The 24,722-nt window shown below is 43.3% G+C and overlaps 1 protein-coding gene across 1 annotated transcript in view; it reads right to left on the bottom strand.

The window, feature by feature from the left end:
* Nucleotides 1-23,463, bottom strand: part of STAB2 (stabilin 2) — a 123,834-nt gene extending 100,371 nt beyond the window's left edge. The window contains exons 1-8 of the mRNA XM_054574617.1: nucleotides 23,232-23,463; nucleotides 20,172-20,305; nucleotides 18,060-18,175; nucleotides 10,110-10,195; nucleotides 9,180-9,249; nucleotides 3,369-3,464; nucleotides 1,884-2,009; nucleotides 1,033-1,229 (exon numbers count right to left, since the gene is read on the bottom strand). Coding sequence (XP_054430592.1) covers nucleotides 1,033-1,229; nucleotides 1,884-2,009; nucleotides 3,369-3,464; nucleotides 9,180-9,249; nucleotides 10,110-10,195; nucleotides 18,060-18,175; nucleotides 20,172-20,305; nucleotides 23,232-23,342 — 936 coding nt within the window. The 5' untranslated portion in view covers nucleotides 23,343-23,463. The remainder of the gene's footprint in view (nucleotides 1-1,032; nucleotides 1,230-1,883; nucleotides 2,010-3,368; nucleotides 3,465-9,179; nucleotides 9,250-10,109; nucleotides 10,196-18,059; nucleotides 18,176-20,171; nucleotides 20,306-23,231) is intronic.
* Between the last annotated feature and the right edge of the window lie 1,259 nt (nucleotides 23,464-24,722).

Consider the following 24,722-nt stretch of genomic DNA (forward strand, 5'->3'; position numbering starts at 1 on the left):
AGCAGTGTAGGGTTTCTAAGACTGGAAAATCTGCCTTGGGAGACATATCTTAAGCTCACTCCCAAAGTCCTGGGACCTCAGTTCAGGGTGTGACATGACTTTGTTACATAGGTCCCATGGGGGCCTCATTTAGAGGACAGAGTTCAGCCCTTTAAATTTCTTGCAAATCTGCCTCAGAAATTGATAGCAGAAATGTCATGTGATATATTCTTTTTCCCAGGAGACAAGGTTAGGTAGGTCCCACGCAGGGAATGCCAGGAGCATTCCTGCGGGGTGCTGATTAGATGGCTGGGGACCACCACTGTGCTTGGGTCAGGCATGGAAGCCTTTCCTCCTACCCAGGCAGCAACAGCCTTGGGTATGGACAGATTTCCTCCACTGGACATTCAATGCGCAGTTCTGCATGCAGTAGGCACCCCTAAATATTTGACAGGTGAATGAGATATTAGGAAAAGGGTTCTTTCAACTGGACTCCTCAGAGAAGGTCTCACCGGGCTGAATTTTACCAGTCAAGATCATGACGTGATTTCAAGGGTCCGAGACTCACCCTAGAGTATCCTCACTGCTCCCTACACCCTGTTGGTGCTGCCTGGCTATTTACCAGTGTTCATCCCTTTGACACAGAATATTTTTGGGAAAAAAACCTAAAAACCAAACCTAGAATGACTGGAGGATTGCTGGTGAAAGTCACTTACACAGTCACCCAAAATTTGGCTAACAGTTAATTTGTTAACCTAATCTAAGCTGTGTATATATTTGTCACTCACCCTATAGAACTAGGATAGAAGAGACGGTGGGACAGTTAGTTTTGACAGGGGAGCTTGGAAACTGTGAGCGTAGAGGGTTCATGGGGGAGGGGACGCGCTGCAGTCATCCCCAAGCACGTGCCGGTCTGCCTGGAGAGCACGCCCGACTGGACACTGAAAGGGAGCATTGGGAAGGCCCAGAAGACAAATTACACCTACGGCTTGTTCTGCCTTCGGTGGGTTGTCCTACTTCTATTCGCATCAGTTCCATGCAGCAGTAGCTCACCTGTCCGGGCCCGTCATATTTGCACACCGTAGACTTTGTCGGGCAGTTTCCAAAGTTAATTTGGCAGGGGTCAACTGGTAAGCACACTTGGCCATCCCCGTGGTAGCCTTCTTGGCATGTGCAACGGTGCTGATTTGGTCCCAGGTACGTGCAATGAGCGTGAGGGTGGCAGACATTTTGTAAACATGGGTTGATGGCTTGAGAGGGAATGACAAGATAAAGGGCAGTTACCACACCGGGGATGGGGACAGAACACTGGATGAACGGAGAAAGGACTGCCAATCACAGCGCATCGGAGCTGCACTCTCAATACAATGACTTTAAAAGAAGGAGTAAGAGACGTTTCGTCTTACCCTACCAGGTCACCCCCACCTACCAAACAGATTTGCATATGGCCATCAGAGATTATAACTATAAATACTGTGTTGATATATTATTATGCCATGTGATATGCAAATTTAAATATAAAAGAGCATGAAAGAAAGCATTGAGGCTTATAGAATTTATAGTATGTACTGGGCTCTGTTCTAAGCATTTGTCGTACATTAACTGAGTTAACCCTTACAACCCTCTAAAGTAAGTACCATTATAATCCCCATTTGTTAGACAGGAAAATGGAGGCCAAGGGCATGCAGTCGGGAATAGGCCGATCTGGGATTTGATCCCAGGCAGTCTGGCTCCAGTTTCATGATGAGCATTTTGCTTAGAACTGTGTATATCGTTCATTCATCAGCACAGAGAGAAATAGAAGTGGTCATTGCATTAAAATTAGGGAGGTTGTGAGGTTTTTTTTCAGTTGAGTAACCTAAGCATCTCAACTAATAAACTAGCAGGATCTAAATTCTACTCACGCTCGCAGTGTTTGCCGTCGCCTTTGTAATTGGGGAGGCATTTGCATTCTAGTTTCATTTCGTCTTTGCTGGAAAGTGAGCATCTGGAATTTTCAGGGCAGAGCAAGGCTGCACATTCAGGGATGGCTGCAAAGGAAGGTTGTTGAAGTAACCGCATCAGTAGAATAACCAGTTCTAAAAAACTCAACAAATGCAATATTCCCTATTATAAAAAAGGTGACAGAGATTTGCTGTAGTAATTTAAAAAATACAGAATGCATAAAGTGAAAATTAACTCTTCTATTCTCACTATCCCATCTCATTCTTAAAATAACTAATGTCCACAACCAATATATTTATTTATGAGTATATTTATATGATTTTTAAAACAAAGGAGAATCCTGGTAAAATATTCAGAAACTTGTTTTTTAATTTAACAATATATTATGGAGGTCTTAAGGATAGGCTTTAATCTCTAATAACTGTACAGTGTTTTACAATATCAGTGGGACACAGAAGGTTGCTAAAAACTATAGAGTCTGACATATTAGCCAATGTGCAAAGCTAATCAGTTGGGCTGATTCAGCTTCATGGATGCTGATAGGAGATATGAGACTCCTGGGTGAGAGGTAAGGACAGTTTATTCCTCATATAAAGATCAATAACCAGTGTCAGCATTGTTGCTCCAGGTCTTCCGAGCACCAGTTCCCACGCGGCAATGCAAAGAGTCCCAGATGGACACTGGACATGCACGGGATTTCATCACAGGAGAGGAGCTCTGATTTTAGGGAAACTAAGGTATTTTTTTTCTTTTCTTTTTAAATTAGCAATGTATTAGGGCCAAGCAGGAGACAGAAAACACAAAAGTAATTTGAACAGGGAAAATTGTAGTGTAAAGAATTATGAAGAGAGAATTAAAATAATTGGAAATTCCTTGTGAGAGTTAAAAAGAACTCTAAAGAAAGAGTAAAAAGAACCTAAAGAGTAAAGAAATAGGAGAAATATAAAGAGAAACCACTCTCCTTGGGGTGAGGCAAGTACCAGAGGTAGGCTCTCCTCTGTCCAGGACTGAGATCCAGATGTTCCTAAAAAGCACATGGTCTTGGTCACTGGATGGGGGAGAAGGTGCTAAGAGGCCTTTGTGGCAAGATTTGCTGGAAACCTTCCCTCAAAGGAAGCTCATCCCCAGGGAGATGCTAAGAGTCAGGAATCACTTGGTGTCTGGGGAAGCTGCTGAGACCAGGAGCTAAGAGTCTCTCAGGAGAGAGTAGACTTCTGTGTGGCTGGGGCTGGGGTGGCTTCAGGGCCAGCTGTGTGGGATGAAGATGGGGTGGCCAGCTCCCCAGGTGGCTAGTCCATAGAGCCCTTGGTGTGCACAGGGCTGAGGAGAGGGTGTACAGAACGGCATGCTGCTTGCTGGGCTGGGCACAGACCTGTATTTTCTGAAGTGCATACATCTGTGCACATTTGACCTGGTGCGGCATTGAGGAAACTGGCAGCACTTACCCTTGTCACACTTGGGGCCGGTGTATGCAGAGTAGCACTCACAGGTTCCACTGCCGTCTATTCCGCTGTTGCACACACCATGCACACAGTTGCACACTGCAGACAGAAGATGAGGATTTTTCAGTACCTGGATGGATAATGTTTTCAGGTAGTGTGTATGGAGAATCTGCATGATGAGGCAGGGAGAACCATGCGTTTGAAGTTCTAGAGACTGTGGCTTGAAACTTGACTTCATTTTCTTGTAATGGCTTCAATTTATTTATGTATAAAATGTGGATAATGATACGTACATCATGAGATTGCAATAGAGTTAAATGAGATGATATATGTAAGGCATACTTAGCATATCACATGCACTGGAGTTCCTTTCTCTATTTTCAGACTAACTGCATCATCCTTGCACAGCTCAACAGAAGGTTATACTGGGTGTCTTATAGACATTTATCATATTTGAGAGAGAAATGCTGCCATCTCCGCAATCACTGTTGGTAAAAGGAATCTATGGAAATAAATCCTACTTCCTGAATGATGAGGCAATGCAAGTAAAAAAAGAAATTCAGAAGGGCAGAGAATAACTATGCCATGTCCTACAACTTGAAACAGGTGACTTTTCAGCCCAGTGGCAGATCGTTTCAGGAGCGAGAAGGCCAAGCGAAGACGGAAGTAATGACTGGAGTGGCGCTGCCACGAGCCAAGGCATGCCTGCGGCCACCAGAAACCGCAAGGAGCCAGGAAGGGTTTTCTCCTGGAGGGTTTGCAAGGAGCCTTGCCTGCAAACATGTTGATTTTGGATTTCTAAGACAATAAATTCCTGCTTTTTACAGCCACCTAGTTTGCGGTATTGTACTTTGTTACACCGGCCCTACATAACTAATAAAATGATTTATCTTGATTATTGAGGTTTTGATGTCTCCTTAAGTTCTGCATCTGAGGCACATCCCTCACTCACCTCACCCTAGAACTGGCCCTGCACTTTTTTTTATTGAGCACTTATTACCTACTAAGCATTCTGCCACACGCTTCACATGCATTATCTCATTTAATGCAGACAGCACCCTGTGAGGTAGGGATCATATTATTCATTCATTCATTCATATGAAAAATACATATGAAAGATAGGAGATGACTATTCAGATGAGTGAAGAATTAAATCAGATTTGCATCTGTCATTTTTCTTTCAAAAACCAATATGTCATTGCTTCTATTTTAGCACTCTGACGCCCACCAGTGGCTGTAGCTTTCAGAACAGATGAGTCCCAGAGAGAGGGGAAATTGGTCATGGAGCGAGCTGGGGTGGGGACGGGGTGCGCTAGGGCTCAGCAGAGAAGCCTCGATCCAATTCAATTTAAAAATATCTACTCAGCTCCTGCCTAGTGGCAGGCACTGTATACGGGACATGCAAACATGAGTAATTCACAATATCTAAGTTCAAGGAGCTCACCGTGCAGGGCAGAAGCCAGACTCTAAGAGATACAGTGACATGGTGTGACCTGAGGAGTGTTGTCGCGTAGCCCATGGAAGAGGGCGAGGGGGCAGAAGGTGGGAGCTGAGTGTGACTCAGCCCCTGCTCCCGATTCCCAGCTCACTGCAACAGCTCTCCTGGTTGCCGAGCTTGCCCTTGGGCTGTGTAGTGTCAGCCCAAGAACCTGGCATGGGCTTCTCCCTGCATCCTGCCTTCTAGTGCAGCCTCCGGCTGGGTTAGCCAACTGGGTACAGCTTTGGGAGCTTCTGATACGCACTGCAGGGCTGCCAGTCTGTCAAGAATGTGTCCTTGAGAAGGGGAAATGAGTGGCAGAGGGATTCCCGGATGCCATTTAAAGAGCCCTTGGTATTTGTTGCAAATCTCTAGAGACACTCAGAACTTGGGGTGTATGACTTTGAAGTGGTCAAAGCCATGGCCATTTGGGTCAGAGGAACAGTGCACAAACCCCTTGTGCTGGACCCCTTGGCAGAGTAAGCTGCTCCCTCTCCCGTATTTTTGTGGCATCCCATGGTGGTGCTGTGCACACTGGAATGGAATTGTCACCGGCGTTTCCAACCCCTTGAGGCTGGGCACCTAATCTCTGCCCTCTTTGGATCCCCATCACCTGTCAGGGGTCTTATGGTCGATGCTTACCAGGGCAGAGGGGGGCAATGCTTGAGCACCCAGGCTCAGGAGTCAGATGCATGGGGTCAAATCCTGCCTCTGTCCCTATAAAACCTGCGTGACCTTGAGAAACACCTCTGTTTCTTCATTCATAAAATGAGAAACCCAGCTTGAAGAGTTGCTGTGAGGACCCAAGAGGTCATGTGTGTCAAGCCTCTTCCCACACTGCCTGGCATACAGCAGACACGCAGCAAATGCCAGCTACTGTATTATCTAGACATGGTTGTGGGGTGGATTTGGGGGTCATGTCGGAGAAAGTGGGCTTTGCATTCTGCCCAAGCCAGGAGGGAGGCACTGAGTGAGCTAGGGCCTTGGCAGCAGAGATAAAAACCCTTGGCAGATGCAGCTCTAACTCATGTCTAAATTAATCACCGGTCGGGTAGGAGAATGCTCCAGCAGCCGGTTCAAGCCAGTGTTAAAAATAAACTGCAGCGAATAGAGCTGTCCTACTTACAGACAGAGCGGCTACCTCAGAGGAAACAACATCCCACTGGATGAAACAACACTGGCACCCAGTGGATGCCCAGCTGAAAAGGTGTGCAATCTCCCCTAGTCCTTGCCCACAATAGACAATGACCAGTCATCACTGAGCGATCCAGTCATCCATCCATCCGTTCATTCATAGGTGAATAAACGTTCGCCTTACTGTTGGACTGCTTTTATTCTCGCTTAACACTTGCTTTTGTTGATTGAGTGCTTGTGCCACGGTGCTAAGAGCTTTGCTAAGTTGTCAGCCCTGGGAGGCAGGTATTACTGTTCCCACTTTATAGGTGAGGAAGGCTTAGAGAGGCTAAATAGCTTGCCCAGGGCACACAGCAGCTGATTTCAAACTCAGGCCAGTCTGATTTCAAAGCCTGTTCTACAGCTGAGCAGTCCCGTACAGTAGTCACTAGCCACGTGTGGCTATTTACACTTAAATGAAGTACCATGAACTAAAATTTAAAATTCATTCCCTTAGATGTACCAGCCACAGTTCAGGCCCTCAGTGGTCATAGGCGACCTGGAGCATTGTGGGATAGCCCAATACGGGACGTTTCCATCACCACATGAAGTTCTACTGGAACCCAGAGTTTGGAATTGTTTTCTCCCAACTCTCAGTTTAAGTTTCCAATTTTCTTAACAATTTAGGTTTCTATACCCCCTTTCTCCCTTTCATTTGTCCTTTCTCCATGGCACAAATAAGTGTGAATAAACACCACTTTATTTAGAAATGTTTGGAATCTCCATGTGTATCTGTGCTCATTGGCAACCAACACCAGTTTCTTGGGGGCAACATGGACGCATCTTCTTTCTAAATTTTCATCCCAAAGCAATGATTTAGCCTCCTTGGGAAGTAAGCAATGCTAGATGCTGCCTTTCTTCCTTCCCATTTCAATATTTATTTAAAATACGGGATTTAAATTCTAGCGTTATGATAGGCAAGGGCCGATTTAGGAAACATGCTATTTCTAAACAGTTGATATTTTAATGTCCTTTAATATAACATATAATCTTAAAACTATACAGACTACCAACATCTCTTTTAACTTTGCTTTTGCTAACACTTTCATGAAATAATACTCATTTATGGAGTGCTGGATGAAGCAAGTCCTAAGATTGGGGGCCACGCGGGAATAATATTAATAATTGCTAAAATCTATCATGCGCTGCTTATCTCATTAAACCATCACAATACAATCCTAAAGAAGACAGTATTATTTCTGTTTTTACAGATGAAGACACAGACATAAGATATACCTGTCAACTTAAGGCTCCAAAATTAGCAGTCTTGGGGCTGAAACCCACTCTGAGCCTAAAGCTTGAGCTCCATATGCTGCCTCTCAAAACCATGGTCAGGTCAACATGGCTGGGGCAGATTAGATCCTTCACTCACTCACTCACTCACTCATCTAGCCAACAAAAACGGAATGAGCGTCTGCTGCACAGTAACACTGTGGAAGGTACTGGAGGTAAAGAGGTATAATAGAAGAACCCATGGCTTATTAGAAAGAGATGATGCCTCTGCTATTGCAGATAATACTTATTGCAGAGTGTGCATATGGATAAGGGTGGGAGGTCTGTGTGTGTGTGCAGGTTTTCTTCAAGAAAATTCGAATCAATGCAGCATCTGTTGAATTTGATTTTTCCATAAAATCCAGAACCATGGAGGTGTAATGAGAAGGGCCACTGGATATATCCTTTTTGGAGGACTATGATTCTGGCTGACCCTGTCCCCACCACGGTCACATTCTCTAGGCCTTACCAATTCTGTGTGTTCCAGATGACCCCCAGTAACCTGTGACCCAGTGACTGAGTGCTTCCTAGGAAGGCTACGCCACCCGAGTGCGCACTGGGGGCTGGAAGTGCCAGGCAATGAACAACTCCCCTGCCCATGACTGCAGGTATTAGCTTCCTATTGCTGCTGTAACAAATCACCCTAAACTCTGTGCCTTAAAACAACACAAGTTTATTGTCTTATATTTCTGGAGGTCAGAAATCCAAAATTACTATATTAAAATCAAGGTGGCAGGGTCATGTTCCTTTCTGGAGGGGAAAAAACAAAGTGTTTGCTCCGCTTTTTCCAGCTTCTAGAGAGAGGCTGCCTGTATCGCTTGGAGCCTGGCCTCTCCAATCTTCAAAGCCAGCTGGAGCCGGAGGAATCTTCCTCACTGCTCCTCACTCTGACATCGCATCTTTTTCCTCTACTTCCCTCCTCAATGTTCCAGAACCTTTGGGATTACACTGGGCCCACCTAGAAATTCAGGGTACTCTTCCTATCCCAAGGTCAGCTGATGAGCAACTTTAATTCCATCTTTCACCTAACTCCCCCTTGCCATGTAAGAGAATATATTCTCAGGTCCAAGGGATGAGGATGTGAACATACATTTTTTGGGGGGGTGGTCCTTTATTCTGTCTGCCACACTGTGACTCCCTCTCCTCTCTGGGGAGAAAATTCCGAGGTGTGTTCGACACTGACCCCAGGGCATTGAGCTCTGGTCTTCACACTGGTCTCTGGCTTGAGAGCACAGCCTTATTTCCTCTTTGTCACTTCCTTAATGTGTCTGAGGTAACCTCCCAAATATGCTCCTTGTTCTGGAATCCTTGTTTCAGGGTCTACTTCTAGGGGAAGGGGAAAGCCAAAAAATAAAAGAATAGACAAACTATTGTCAAGTTTGTTTGTTTGTTTAACCTGCAAAATGGAGCCAACAATCACTGATGGTCTCAGGTGTTTATTTGTGAGCTCCCCAAAGAAAGGGACAGAGTAGAATGTGGTGTGACATATGATGGAAGGAAAGGCTCCTGGGGAGATCACTGCGGAGACCAGGATCTGGAAAGCTCTCAGGGAGAAGCTGGACAGGCAAAGAACAGGGGATGTTGGTTCTTGGAGTCTGGACAGATGGAATTGCATGCCCCCAAGTTTGCCAGAAAGCATTACTGGTGAATAGCTGACTGCACGTGTTGAAAACCATGAGAGCACTGTCTCTTCTTTCAAGAACTGCATTTTATCAGATTTGTTGTCAACTCTTTGTTTTGCCTTTGTAGACATGATTATACATAACTGTTCAGTGTTCCATCCCACCCTACCCCCACCCTAAGGAAATTCTTTCTGGGGTCTTCATCTGTATAAGCAATGTTTGACTTTCAGTCTTTCTGAATGCATTGGAATACACAAAAATCAGACATACCTCCTGCACAGCGGGGTCCAAATAAGTTGTCATCAGCACAGGTTTCACAGGCTGTTCCACCAAACCCTTCCTGCAAAACACCCCAGGTAGGTGCTGTTAGACCCAAAGGGACCAACATTACCCAGGAGGCCCATGGGTTTCTCTCTGGTGGTCTGGTCAGTGTTTGTTTCTCAAGTATACCCTTCCTGTGTGCTGATCCTGAAGCTCCTTCTTTCTATTGTTGCCTGTATTCTTTGTTGTTTTTCTGTTATAATGTGTGTCTTAATCACTGCCCTTTTTTCTTTTACTGCGAGTCTAGAGCCCTTCATAAGAAAGCTGCGTTGTCAACCCAAATACATAAATCCAGAGCAAGTGATAACAGCCATGACATGATTTCATCGAAGGGTAAAATGAAAAGTCAGTGTTGCATTTCTGAAAACAGTTGACTCATTTTCAGAAGGATTTCTTTGTATTTCACCCAAAGGCTTGAAACTTGCAAAAAATCACTTTCATGGGGTAACAAAGAAATCCTTCAGTTGGCAGGCCGAGGGCTTGACAGTGGGCGCTGTGGACGGCGCCGAGAGCGGTCGGCCAACAGAGGTGGTGACTGTCAGCTGCAACAACAACTTCCGTAGCCTTGTACGTGTCACAGAGGATTTTCATGTATGTGATCTCATTTCATTTTTCAACAGTATAGTGCACAAGATTATTACCAACCCCATTTTACAGATGGATACACCCAAGGCTGAGCAGTTAACTGGAAAGCCTCCAGTCTCTGAGACATCATTTTGTTGCAGATTGCCTACTTTATTTTCCTTCCTTTTTTTTTTTTTTTTTTTTTTACTAGTATCACCTTTTAGAAACTCCATCTAGTGCATGAGTGTGTGTGTAAGGGGGACAAAGGTAAGGAGAGGAAGCAGAGTTAGGAGAAGAACACATTTCTGAACTTACTTGGCACGAGCAGCTTCCGTTTCCTTCCATGCCTTCGGCACAACTGCCCCTGCCGTGGCAGGGGGACCGCGCGCCTCCCGGGCACTCTAGGGAACAAAAGGGCTCAGGGTCATTCATTTGTGATGGCACAGACACATTCTGCAAGGGTGCATTCAGCACCTACTATTTTCTAGATGTGCCATTTCTAGATGAGGAAACTGAGGCCCAGAGTAGTGCAGTGGCCTGCCCCCTCCCTACCTGCGCCGTCAACAAAGCCCTTTGTTTGGATCTCTCCCATGCCACAAGCTTTCTAAGTCTTATATCTTCTGAGAAATCAGCAGCCATAGAAACGGAAAAAACAGTTCTTGGAAAAAGAAACTTCTAAAAAACAGACGGCAGATGGAAGCCATTCTTTCCAAGATACTCTGATGGCTCACTTGAGTGACTAGGCTAGTTCTTTAATTAAAACAATTTTTTTTTTACAAGGGTAGTTCTTTAAAAGAACAGTGTGACTCTCAGGTATAGGCAGGTGAGAGACTCGAGCTGACGCTGTAGACTGGGTTTTCCTGGCTCCTCTATTTCTTTCCCACATGCAGAATATCAGTAACCTGCAGGGTCTAGGTCATGCATTTTGAGTCTGTGGTCTTTTGTTTCCACAACAGTGGCAAGGCCAGGTTTCAAACCCAGGCAGGCGCTCCAGAGTCATCTACGCTGTTCTTCACCATGCTATCTACCAACCAGGCACTACTGTGCACCAGAACCACAGCACAGCTAACAGAGATGTGGATGAGGTGAGTGAAGACACACTTTGAAACCAATACATTGGTTTGAGCTGCTCTCACCAGCCTGGGCAGCGGCTACATAAGATGCAAGATTGTCCTGAGAGAACAGGGACTTTGCAATCAGAATGTTCTGGGTTTAAAACCCAGGCTAAAGCTTTGCTAGCTGCATCCCTTTGGGAAAGTCAATGCCTGGCTGTGAGATTCAGTTCTAGTGTTGGTTGTCCTGGGTGGTTGTGGTAGGAACTGGAAATATTAGGTGCTCAATAAAAGGGAGTTGTTATTAGAGTGGATACCTTCCACCTGCTCCAGTTTCTGTTCTTTCAGACTGGCAGTATAGCAGGTAGCAGCACTCAGGAAATAAATTATTGAACACCTGTTTGACTCAGGACCAAATCAGGTCCTGGATATACAAGGTGGGCACACAGACCTGCTCTCTATTTCCATGATCTTGCCAGTCCAGTGGGGAGAGAGTCATGAATTCACAGACAATCAAATAAATACTGTTTTAAAAGCTGGGATGAGGGCTATTGGGAGGAAAAAACCTAGAGCTCTCATCATTCCTTCTCCTGGAGGTTACCAGCATTTACCAAAAACAACCTAGTCCTGAATGGCCCAGCTGACCTTGAGCTGGTCTCAACTGAGGGCAATAGCCAGGTCATTAAGGAAGGGCCTTGTTAAAGTTTGTGGTCTTTATCTTAAGCAGAGCAGCAGGACGTGAGGATGAAGAGGAAGGGAGAGGACCTCATCACACAGGTACCAGCTAGCACTTGAAGGTTCATCTGAAAACCAGCAGAAACCCTTGAGGTTTCAATGGAGGACACAGGGTGTTAAGAGCATTTTCAGAAATCATTGATTATCAAATGGCCTTTGTCCCATTTCCTTTGGATATTAGGCTCTTCTTGAACTGAGGCAGCATTTTGGAAACCAGGCCCAACTCTGGGCAGGACCAGAAAGACAGAGAGGTGACAGTTTTACCACTGCTTACTACTCTTGGCCCCTGTGCTTCTCCCTAGGGCTGGGCATGCAAGGGGTTCTCTGAGAGGCCCCCAGCCTGCCTTCTGGGCTGGCTCAGAGGGACACAGAGCCTCCCCAGCCCTTGCAGAAATGACCTTCCAGGCATTTTTATTTTGCAGGCAATGCCTGTCTCCTCTGTGCATTAAGCCAACTCCTCACCTATCTCGCATCCTTTCTGTCTACCCCAGCAGACTGCCCCACACATGCCCTTCCCTCCATATCTTGCCTGTGCCCTTCCCACCCACAAAGGTGCTCTCCTGGACCCTTCCTTAGGCCATCACCTGGGTGTCCCTTCCACTCGGCCCATGCCTTGTGCTAACATGTTGAGAAGAAAATAGGTCTGAGTCATCTCGTGAGAGTATACCATATTCCAGCCTGATCACTGAGGAACTGCAGAGCTTCCCCCATCCCAGCTCCCAGGATGGTGGCACCGTGTTCTTTTTCCTTAAGGCAGAGTTAACAGGCCTTTCTTCTTAAAAATATAGGCAGCTGTTCCTCTAAGGGTATCCATTGGACCATCTGTTTCTAATCACCTGGTGGCGGGGACTCCACAAAGGCAGGTGCTGAAGGCCCTCCTCTCCAGGAACAGCAGCCACAGAAAAGCACATCCCAGGTCTCTGTGGCAGGAGCATGGTTTTCCTGAAATGCACCGTTCTGCTCACCAGACCACAATTCCCATGGCTGCTTCTAGCACTTAGGGTGGGGAGACCAAGGCAGGCCTCCCCCTACAAGACGGGCGACTCCTCTGTTGGGTGACTCTGGCTGGAGGAAACCCCATCGTCTTCACTGATTTTTTTTTTTTTTTTTTTTTTGGAACTACATGTAGCCTGAGACTCTTCCATCCAACCTTCCTTGGTCCCTCCCTTATTCGCAAGGGTCAGCCTGCGCCTGTCTGTTGCCTCCCCTGCGTCTTCTGATTTCCTTCTCACTTTCCCTCACAGGCATTTCTTTTGGTTAATCTCTTGCAGCTCTAGCCCTGTCTTGGCATCAGCTTTTCCCAGGACCTGGGCTAACCCACCAGGACACGGACAGCCTTTGTGCAAATTAGAAAGCGCTCCTCTACTTGCTGCCCTCGTCTACATGTCCCCAAAGACACTGGGCTTGGCAAGAAGATGAAACTAAAATTGAGAGGTGGCTCTTTCCTGGGGTGGACCAGGCCCACACCAGAGTGCATGGCTCGGTGAGCCAAGGGTGGGCTGGATTTCAGTCCATATTCACCCTGTTGGTCAATAATAACCTGTTACAATTTTATGCTGGGTTTGGTCTTTTACATCTATCGAATGGAAATTTCTGGGTGTAAGACCCCAGAATATGCATTTTTGCAGGCTTGACAGTAATTTTCCTGGAGATTAATGTTTGAGAACCACTGGATATGTGGAATAATTAACATAGATTGTCCTAGACAGAGGGCGGGGGGTGAAGGTTTTTATGCAAAAGCGTAAGTTTCTTTCCTGCTTCTCAAGTCTTTTGCTATCACCTTGGGCTCCCATTATGAAAAAACGATAGTAAAACTGACTTTCTCAGCAACCACACTTGCAAGAGGGATTACAGGCTTTGCTCTCAGGGCACGTTTCTGAAGCACTGTGAGGCTCAAGGAGCTGATAAGGCTATTTTAAGTTGTTATCACATTTCCCTTTGGTCACTGCTACTCTGGTGGTCCCTGCTTGTGACTTTCTTTTTGCCGGGGGCTTACCCATTATAAGTGGTCAGCAAATCATCAGCTGCCTGTTTCTTTAAAGGAAGATAATAAACTTCCTGGCTAGCAAGAGGCCAAGGACCTCCCTGTAACTTTATCTCCCAAGGGCCTCTGGAGGTGCCTACTCTGTGTCACCCCTTTTGTTTAAAAGCCCGGCTCACGGCTAGGCAGAGAATATATCCTGTTATTCCATTTGAAGCTCTGGTTGAAACTGTCTGTCTGGGAAACCGATGCGAAATAGGTTCCTCATGTAAGCTCAGCATTATTCGTCACTCAGAGCGAAAAGGACATGCCTAAAAAGAATGGTTTCAAGTCCTTGTAGTCTTATTTGCAACCTGTGTAGTGAATAGCAAGGAACATACGACAAGGAAAAAAGGTGGTCTGAAAATGCCAATAACATGATACAAAAAACAAGTGTGCATAATTCAATGGCATTGACCTCAAAAAGAAGAATCAAGGTCATTTCCCTTTGAAAGAGTCAGACTGTTTTTCCACATTCCTTTCCCATTACTTTGAGTTGTAGCACAAATCTGTTAATGTCAATGGTGGATTGAAAAGAATTAGGATGTCCAAATAAAAAATCTGTTTCATCTTAAATAGAAATTAGTTGTTTAAATGTATTAATTTTCAACGTTAAAAATATGTTTTCATGCTAATGAGAAAAGACTTCCATTTGCACAGCTGATTAACCCGTACAAGTTTAATGGAGGATAAGCACATTTACTATGGATAGGAACACCTTTGTTATGTCAGGATGATATATTTTTTTCCCTCAAGTGAGAATTCATGCTTTCTTTCTTTACTTTTTTTTCTTCTTGGCTATGAAGAGGTTTACTGGAGTTTCATTTAACAAAGGGAATATTGGAAATAACTTAAATGTTCAAAATAATGCATTTGCTAACTAAATGATAGAACATTTAGACAATGAAGAATTTACTAGAAAGTCATTCAAAAAAGTGTCACTGAGCCACTTCTACGGGGATAGAAAATTTTGAAAACACAGTTAAGTGAAAATGACAAATTACATAAAAGTGTATTAAAAGTATGGTATTTTAAATAAAGGCAGTGTGTAGGTATAAAAATTGTTACTCTCAAACAAATAATAGCAAAGGTAATAACAAGAGCAATAATAACAACAGTTAGTAGTAATAGCTATGTTTTCTTCTGTCTTCACAAAAAAAATCATACTGATTATCATTTCCATTATGCAGGTGGTAAAAGTGAGCCCTAGTTTGTTGAAGGAAATTGATCAAGAGTAATGGAGCTCATGAATTGTTGAGTAGGTATTAAATCCAGATTTCTGTGGCTCCAAACCGCAACTGTGTATTACTCTACAAACTGATCTACGGTTTAGTAGTGGATATCTTTGGAAGCTTATTGATATTTATTTTCTTTATTTTACTTATTAGTGCTACATAATTTTCTTTAGCAGACACATCTTGTTTCTATAGAATAAACATTTCAAAAATTTTTATTTTTCAACAATTACAGTTGATGTACAATATTAGTTCCAGATGTACACCTCAGTGATCAGACACTTATATAACCTATGAAGTGATCATCTCCCTAAGTCTAGTACCCATCTGACACCATACATTCTTATTACAATATTATCAACTATATTCTCTAGACTGTAATTTTAGAAGACGATGAGTATTTTTTTTCATTGTGTTTTCCATGTTTTCAGATTGGATCATAGAGTTATTTTCTAATTTGAATAAGGTACTATTAAAATAATTTTAAAAGCAACCCAGGGGTGTTGAGTATGAATGAATAATATCTCAGTGCATTAAAAAAGAAGTGGAGGCTGCTCTTGCCTTGAAAAGAAGGCTATTCTAGAGCTTGTGCTTCCTCAAAAAGAAGGATGGACACATGTCAGCAGTTCCAAATCCACATCCTTGCGGAAATGTAAAGCGATAGGCGACATCTTTCTTGTCATCACCACGAAATGTGAGTGAGAGGTGAAATGCACAGCCCAATAGAAGACTTATCTCTTTCCTGAACCAAAGGAAGGAAGCCTTTTGAGACATTTAGTGTTTGGAAGACGAAGATAAAGGGAAGTGCAATTTTGCTCCAACGAGAGGACAGCGGAAAGACTGTCCAAGCCTTGGTTTTCACGTGTTTTGCTGTAATGGCCTTGAGACCTATCAGAGGAAAATGTCTGAATGTTTAAGGAATCCTGGAAGACTCCTTTGCTCTAAGGCATGAGATCTTAGGTGTTATATTTGTGCCTAGCCCAGAGTGCTGGCATGAAAAATTTTGAATCCTGCTTGCCTGCTCAGGTTTTCTGAATTACCTACTATTTAGAAAGGCCTTGGAGAAAAGGTGACATTGTATTTGCTTTTCATTATTGGAGGTCTATTTTTGACTGTGATTCACTCATTCATTTATTCATAAAGTTTTTATAAAGTATCTTCTTAGTGTCATGCACATTGCCTAGTATTTTCACGTGTACCAATGCTTTAAAGTCTCTAGCTTTGTAAAGAAGGACTTTTTACCACCACTGACAGCTAAGGAGGCTGAGGCGTAAGCAGGAAATAACTTGCCCACACCAGTAATGATGGGATTAGATTAAAACCTAAATCTTGGTAGTAGGCCCAGAGTTCTTTTGCCTCCTGGCTGTGGTCTGCCTATCATTCATTCTTTTGAACATGCTGACCTTTGTTACTGTATCTTGGACAAGCCTTTCTTGTCTATGGTGTGTCTGATCAATAACTTAGCATGAGAGTAGTTTTTGTGGGTTAGAAAGAGAAAAGTAAATCTAAGAGTTCTTTCTATTATATCAGGATGTCTATCAGAATAGGATTTGGTATGACTGCATTTGATACTAAAAAAGTTCTTAAAATGCAGAAGTTTGCTTTAATTGCTTGATTCTCATCTAACTACTCTTAGAAACACACTGTACCAACACACTAGGGTGAAACTGAGAATGGAGCAGTAATCAGAGAGCAGGGCCAGGCTATCTTACACCCCAAACCTTGGCCTTTACAAGAAAGGGGTGTAATCCAGGCATTGACTAGGGGGCCGAAGGGACTACCAATCAAAAGAGAAATAAAAAAACAACAACAACACTTGGAGGATACTAACCACACTCATTTTCTCTCTCTATGGCAAGTTTGGTACCAGCAGCCCTCAACTTGAATTTGAATGATCACTTAAAAGCTCATAGGAAACTGGCAAGAAACAATCTTTAAATATCTGATTCCTCATATGCAAAATGCAGATAGAAATGTCTAACTCAAAGATTTGTTGTTGTTGTTTTTTTAAAGATTTTATTTATTTATTTTTAGAGAGGAGAAGGGAGGGAGAAAGAGAAGGAGAGAAACAACAATGTTTGGTTGCATCTCATGCACTTCCTGCTGGGGACCTGGCCTGCAACCCAGGCATGTGCCCTACAGTGGGAATTGAACCCGCAACCCTTTGGTTTGCAGGCTGGCGCTCAATCCACTGAGCCATGCCAGCTAGGGCTCAAAGATTTGTTTTAAGAATTAAATCAGATAATATAGGCCAAGGACCTCTCTAATAACTAATGTAAGCAATGTTGAGTAAATATTATTCATTTCATCATTAGTTACAAAAAGAAACCAGCAACAACATTAGGCACACAGTATTGGCTCAACTATTTAGAAGGCATATGGAATAAAAGATCAGGGAAATAAACCAAAATATTTAGGGTTTTCTATGTGTGACAAAATGCTATTTTTCTTTCTTTGTACTTTTCTTTACAAGCTGTGTACATTTGCTTATATTATTTCAACCAGAAAAAAAAAACAAAAACAAAGCTAAAGACAACTTATCTCTCCCCTTAAGTGTATACTTGAGATATTTTCATTACATTTTAGAAGATGAAAAACAACGGGTAAAAAAATGAGGGGATCTCACATAATTTGCATGTCATAGCAAGCATGCTGTCACTACTTCAGTGTAAACATGTATAATCAAGATAGAAGTTCAATTTCAGCTAACAAATGCTATGCTTGACCACAGGAGTCTAACTATACTATTGACTCAGACTTGGCTAGTTTTTCTTGCAGCAGAAACTGGTCATTATAGAGTTTTTCATTCAATCCTAAAACTTAAATTTTTACAAGATTGAATGATTATTTTGGTTGCCAAACAATAACTGCAATCTTTGAGATATTGTCATAAAACTTCTTTTATACAAAATTGTGTGTGTGGGGAAGCATTCTTAGTTCCTCTCTATGGTCAGTTATTTTTTGTTGAAAAATGGATAGCCCTTCAATTGTCCCCACTGCTGAATTGTGAAGGAATTCTCTTAAAGACAAATCTCTAACTGGAGGAAAGCAGATCTCTTTAGAAAAGCTGAGAGGGCAAGAAAGATTTTCTGCATACAGACAGAAGCGTGACTTTCTAGATGCCGACATTTTCCTTTTATCGAGTTTCTTTGTTGTCAATTTTCCACTCAACTGGACGTCGAGAAGGAAGTACCCAAATCTGAGATGAGCATTTGCCACTTACCCATGCAGTCTGGGCCCCAGTGGCCTGGGCAGCACTCAGGCTGAAGGTAGTCCTTCCGACAGATGTGGCGGCAGCCAGGGAGAGACAGCGAGGATGATCTGACCTCAAAGGTGTACCTTGAAGGGTAGAGAGAGACGTAACCTGTACTCAGAGCAATGCATTAACTCTGGGAGGTAGAATTGCCCTAGTTTTTTTTTTAGGTCTTTACACTTGCTTATATTTCTTTAATACACACACACACACACACACACACACACAGAGCACAATAGTTAGAAAAACACAATCATGATTTATCTTTCTTTGTAAAAAATAAATGAAAAAACCAGGGCACAATGAAAATCGGCATGAAATACCTAAAATAATGTCAGAAGTGAAGTTAGTAGATGGAAAAAAAGATGTTAGGTTCTAGGTGCATGCTCCAAGTGGACTTCAAATTTGCCACTGGGTATCCTAGCAGCCAATGCAAGAAGAGAGAAGTCATGAGTTACGTGGTACACAGGATCTGTGAATTTAAATCAGATCAACTGCTCAGGATACCATATATGTAGACGTTTCTGTGAGAGACAGTATAATGTAGTGAGCAACGTCTGCCACAGTTTTTTCAAGGGAAACACAATGATGAGTTCCTTAGAACAGTTTTTGTACCATCTGAGGTAGAGTTTTGGAATCGGCCATTCTATGGAGGCTAAACACTATTGTCTATTTATCGGGATCTCTGCATGGATGGTTTGTTGCAAGATTTGACTCCAGTGTTTCTAGAGATTATTCTCCATGAATATTGTTTCTTCCAACTGAGTGTGCTGGTCAGTTCAAGGTTGTGCTCCTAAACCAGTGCCTGTAACATAGCTGATTAACCACAGAGCTACCGGCTCTATGGGCAGTTAGGGTGAAGATAGAGCTGCCAAGTTCTCTGAAAGATTAAGAATGCTGGCAGGGACATCTCTTTATAAAGATTGGAAAAGGGAAATTCAAGGCTAGAACCAAACAACCCCTCAAGAACCAGTCTTGGGTTTGTTCCAGTATAAATGAATCGAAATCTTCAATACTAAAACAGAGAAGATGAGTGCATTAACCTACTAATCTTCTTCTGTGTGTGTGTGTGTGTGTGTGTGTGTGTGTGTGTGTGTGTGTGTGTGTGTTTAGGGCAGAGTGGGGTGGGACAAAACCAAGTGCCAACCTTGGCCTTGGAAAAAAAGTAACCAGTACAAAAAAGTTCTCACTAAAGTCACTATGTAGTTTTAGCCTTGAACCCTGAGTCTTTCTGATATACTTTCAGAAAGAACCTAGTTGCAAATGTGAACCCACTTTGGTGATTGAATGGTCAACTGCCACATGTGCTTTCTGTTGTGAAACTTCTATTAAAAATGAGTTAGGTTTAGAATGTAGTGCAGTCAACTTAAGCAAACATGAATTTAAAATAGTCTACTATAGAAGTGTTAAGGTTTCATTCTGTGCCAAGTAAGAGGTCATACTAATTCTTCATCCCTGACTTAAAAACGGAACTCACTGAGTGCTGCCTAATTTTTAAATTAGTAGACTGAGTAAATAAAAAAATTGTGTTTGCACTTGAGCTACATGGCCGCATCTATTAGCTGGTGAGTGGAACAGTTTGTCATCCTTTGCCAGGATTAGCCTTGAAGTCTGAGAGTTTTGAATCTTAAGAGGATTTCAGGAATGCAGTGCTCACATAAAATGCAACAGAGCTGTAATCAGCTGTCTCCCTTCTTTGAGTTCTAATTAGTACCAGGGTCCTAGCTAGTTAGTAAGATGACTGTTGGACCCAACAAGACTTTTTAATATGTTCTGCCTAGAATCCTTTTCCACTAACACAAAACCCAGATTTTCAGACTAAAGAAGGGCAAAATGAAGGAAGAATGTTTATGTGCAATGTAATATAGTCAATTTTGTATTAAAATGGAAATCAGTAATAATAAATTGTTTTTAGACTCAAGGTCATAGTTGTGAATTACCTAAGGTTGGACTCAATGCATCCTTAGAGAAAGAGAAAATCATGGCAGGGCTTTGTAGTTTCTGAGACAGGAGGTTTCTATCTGGATTCACAATCCCTTGGGTTTCAAAATTCAAGCACACCTATTTTCTCATGAGGAGTACCTGCAATCTCGGACGCCTACAGAGCCATTGGTCACCTTGGTGTAACCATCTGGGCAATTCATTCTCAAGCTGAGTGAGCAAGACTGGCACTCAGTCCTAATGATGAGCAGAGACTTCTTATCGCATCTGTTTGTCTGTGAAAACATAAAAGAAAAATCAGGTTCAATCAACAGAGCCTTGCTTGGCCAATCGTCTCCATTGACTTTATGTCAATGAAATGACAAGGATGGCAATGAGGTTGATTAGTAATGACTGGCAGGCTGCTTTCAATCTTATCTGGAAAGAGTGTTGGGATCTACAAGCAATGTCTGCCGTGGCTGTGCTAGAGCCTGCTTGTACCACCCTGTTCTGAAGCCTGGAGTCCAGCAAGGTAAGGTAACCTCACTACATACACTTGTCTAAATGAAGAGATATATTGAAAATATATATCTTTTCCAATGAAATTGTTAAGGCAGGTCATTCAAGGTCAATTGGTCATAAGTGGACCATAGGCTGGTCTGGGTGTTAAATGACATGGAGCATACGGTTCCTGCTCCAAAGATGCTTGTATTCTCTTGATTACAGTCCAGCTAGAATATGGGCTCCATGAGGGCAGCAATCTTTTTCTATTTTGTTTTCTGCTGCTTTTTATGAAGCACCTAGAATAGTGTCTGGCACATAGTAATACTCACTGGTTATTTGTTGACTGAATAAATGAACTGTGGGAAATCAGACAGGCACGCTGGAAACAATCAGCAACATCAGGCTGCGGAGAACTGTTATAATGACTGAGGCAGCCATACTTTGGCCTGTCTCAGGATCCCTTATTACCCAGGCTGCTGATACTGATCCTCCGAAATGAATTTCCTGACTTTTTTCAGGTGTCCTTCATTTCCCCGTCAAACTTAAAGAGAAGCAACTTTGCACGATGAGGAGAGGCTAAACTTGGGAGTCAAAAGACCTAAGTTTGAATCAAGTTCAGTATCTTGTCAATTGCACAATCTGGAATAAATTCCTTAGTCTTCACCATCCTCTGTAAGGGGAATATATTGGTAACCACTCTCCAGGATACTGAGAACTTTAAATGATGCACCACATGCAAATTGCCTGGTCCAGCACTGAAATATCATAGGCAATAAGTGCTAATTCCTGTACCACTTCTCTATCACCATCTCTGTGTTTTGCTTGTTGCTTCTCCTGATAGAAGTGTTCTTTCCTCTGCCTTGGCTACACCCAAACTTCTTACCTTTCAAGGCCCTGTTTAACATCATCACATATACAAAACCACACTCATCTCTCTTTCTTTTCTCAATGGTTGGCCAGTAGAGCACATTTGTTGTCATTGGTCTCCACTGAAAAACCACCACTCTTATGTTTTCTTTTTTTTGTCATCCCATGGGTCCTGCACTATGTTAGGGGTCATGGGAACATCATAAATACTTCTGAGTTTATTGAAATCTGTAAAGGCTGCACAAGAAGAAACCTTATATTTACAGAGCAGTTCATACTTATGCATACTTCCAAAGACAACATCATATTTGATTTCAACTACCCTAAAGAAAAGTAGGGCAGGTATCATCCCATTTTAGAGAGGAGCACACTGAGGTGAGGGAGGCTCAGGGACCTGCCCAAAGCCACACTGTAAGTTAGCGGTCTTCTGATTCCTTGATTGGGCCATTTTTCTTCCCTGCACGTTGTATAGTGGTGGATTTATGGCGGCTTTCATTTAATGCTGACTATGAACCAAAATAACACTGGGATGGGTCTTTATGGAATAATAACAAAATCACCCTTAGATACAGTTTCAATTAATCTCCCTTAGTGGTCATGAACCTCTATATATTTTTTAAAGCAGTATTTTCTTTACACTCGAGTTTCCCATGTGGGTAAGTATATGGGGCAACATTATTTTGCCTTTCCTTTCTTAGTGGGCCAGACGTAGTAAGTACTCTCTTTCCAAAAATCCCTTGACCATCCAAGTGATCTTTTCAAATGGAGTGGCTCAGTGTCCCGCTCCTGCGATCCCCTCTGGAAGAGCCCGCGCAGCTTTAAGCATCAGCCAGCACCTGATTCCTGCAGGAGAGCAGGCGCTCACGATGCTGAGAGTGCTGGTGATGGCGAGAATGCCCATCGCGGCTGCCTGTGGGGTGTGGTCAGGGGAGAACCTGAGGCCCAGAGAGACTAAGTAACTTGCTCAGGGTTGAACAGCTAGTAAGCCGGGGAGCAGTTATTGATCCTCAGAAATATTTGTTAAAGGAATGAAACCACTGTTGAGACTCATCCCTATCTGACCTCACAGCTGGAGTGAGTCACCATGATGCCATGTTAAAAAATGTTTCCGTGAAAAATATTATTAGACTTCAGCGAACTGAAGTAAAACTGGGATTGATAAAAATTTGCCTGGCATAGACTCAGAATCACGTTTATTGTTCTTAGAGCAGAAATCATATCTTGGGAAACACATTTCAAATAAATCACTCGGATTGACTCCCTCCACCTGCCCCCCCCCCCCCCACCAACTTTAGGCTGGCCTTGCTGCAGATATGACAGTGGGCTTGCCCCTTGATGAAACTCGTGAGCTAGCTTGAAAAGCTGGCATGCTGGTGTAAAGTGCCCTGGGTACTTCTACTACAACTTGGGAATGTAGAAGGGGGAATACCTAACGCACTCCATAATATTGTATCTCTCAGCCAGATATCATCCAACCTGGAATTCCCCTGAACATCTCTCCACAGCCATTGTTATGTTCTACATTCCGAACGGTGCAATGGGAAGTGATGAGACTATCAGAACAAACAAACAAAAAAAAAAACCCAGGATACCCGAAACCACCATGGAACGAGCAGCGTGAGCACTGAAGCCAGAGATACCCAACAATAGTGTTTTAGCACAGAAATAACCAGCTGGGCTAGCATGCCTTCAGAAAGATGGTGCATCACGCTAGATCCCACTCTCCACAAGCTTTCTCTTTGCTCTACGAAGCCCAGATAGTACTCTGTACCTGCGACAACATAGGAAAGCAAAAAGCTTTTGAATACACGCTGAAAATTAACAAATTAAAAAACTGAAATCTCATCTTACCTGCTCTGTTGTTTCCTGTGGGGAGCAGAAATTTTGTACAACCAATCCAAGAAACAAAAGTATTAAATATTGTAGCATAGTGAGAAAATATTTGCTCCTTCTCCGTGCCATGCACCTCTCAGAGCTATCAACCTATTATAACTTCGTTTGATGAACTCCCAGTGAATTCTGTCTCATTTCAGTGTCTGTTTTTAAACCCTTCCCTCTCCTTTCCCTGGATTGAACCAGATGATTTGTGGGACCCGCCTCTAGGCAGGAAAGACGGCAAATCCAGGGGTTACGGTAACATTGGCCACTCTTGGCTGTATATATGCCCTGGCTGAATGACAGGATATCCTGAAGGGGCTGGGGCAGAAGCATGATCTGGAATTCTCAGGCCTGTGAAACTCCTGAGAACAAGCTCCTGCCTCCCACTGCTCTGTCCCTCGTGCCTCGGGTCCTGTCTACTTCTGGACCCAGAGACCTGCCGACATTTTCACGGCCGCACCATGGAAGACTGCGGCCCTTTCTGTCCGAATCCAAGCTTGCCGTCTGGCAATGTTTGTGGGACAGCCCATGAATGGCTATGATCCCCTGGAGGGAGTGCTGCAGAAACCCCAGCCCTTGACTTTGAAGACAAGTGGTGGCTTTACCTAGAGTGATTGGGAAACTACCGCAAAGAAATATCTCTTTGCAGATGCCCACAGTGGGTTTTCGACTGGTCCTTTCTCATTGTTCATGTCACTTCAGCAGCAAATAACAGCCTACAGATCTCAGCTTGCAAGGACCCCTCTTCAAGGATCTAATGCCACCTCCTCTGGGAAGCCTTCCTGTCCTGCCCCTCTAATAGCATATTGTGTACATAATGCAAGGAGGGTCTCCAAGATTACGTACACAGTAGTATGAAAGTCTAGTCACAGTTCTATCACAGTTCATTGTCTGTGTGTCTGCCTCCCATGTCCATTTGTGAATTCCTTGGGACAGGGGCATAAGCCTTCATTGTCTCTGTACCCCTGGCCACCCAGAGCAGAGGCTTACACTTGACAATAATAAAAACAAATAATAATAGCCAACATTGGTTGAAAACTTAGTAGGTACTAGTTGCTATTCTAGGCCTCTCCATGGATTAACTGGTTTAATCCTCACTACGCTTTGTAAAATGTTTGTAATTATTCTCTCTGTTTTACAGATGAAGAAACTGAGGCAGAGAGGTTAGGCAACATTTCCAAGGTTACACAGTTACAGGGTGGGAATCCAGTTTTCATATTGTGTGACTTTTAACCACTACCCTCTACCGCCTAAGACAATAACTGTTTACGCATAAACGAATAGCAAGTGGTGCTTCAGTGCCCCTGACGTGATGGGAAATTGTCAGAAAGGATAAAATCTGGGCTTATCAACAAGATGGGCTTATGAGGGTACATCTCCTGATGCTGAGTTAACAGGGGGACTCACGCAGTTATCCAGATGAGTTTTGGTAAAGCAACTTCTTTCTCTGCCAATTCTTTCTCT

The sequence above is a fragment of the Pteronotus mesoamericanus genome, unplaced genomic scaffold (assembly GCF_021234165.1).
Source record: "Pteronotus mesoamericanus isolate MK-2021 breed Mesoamerican mustached bat unplaced genomic scaffold, CSHL_Meso_final contig_263, whole genome shotgun sequence".
NCBI lineage: Eukaryota > Metazoa > Chordata > Mammalia > Chiroptera > Mormoopidae > Pteronotus > Pteronotus mesoamericanus.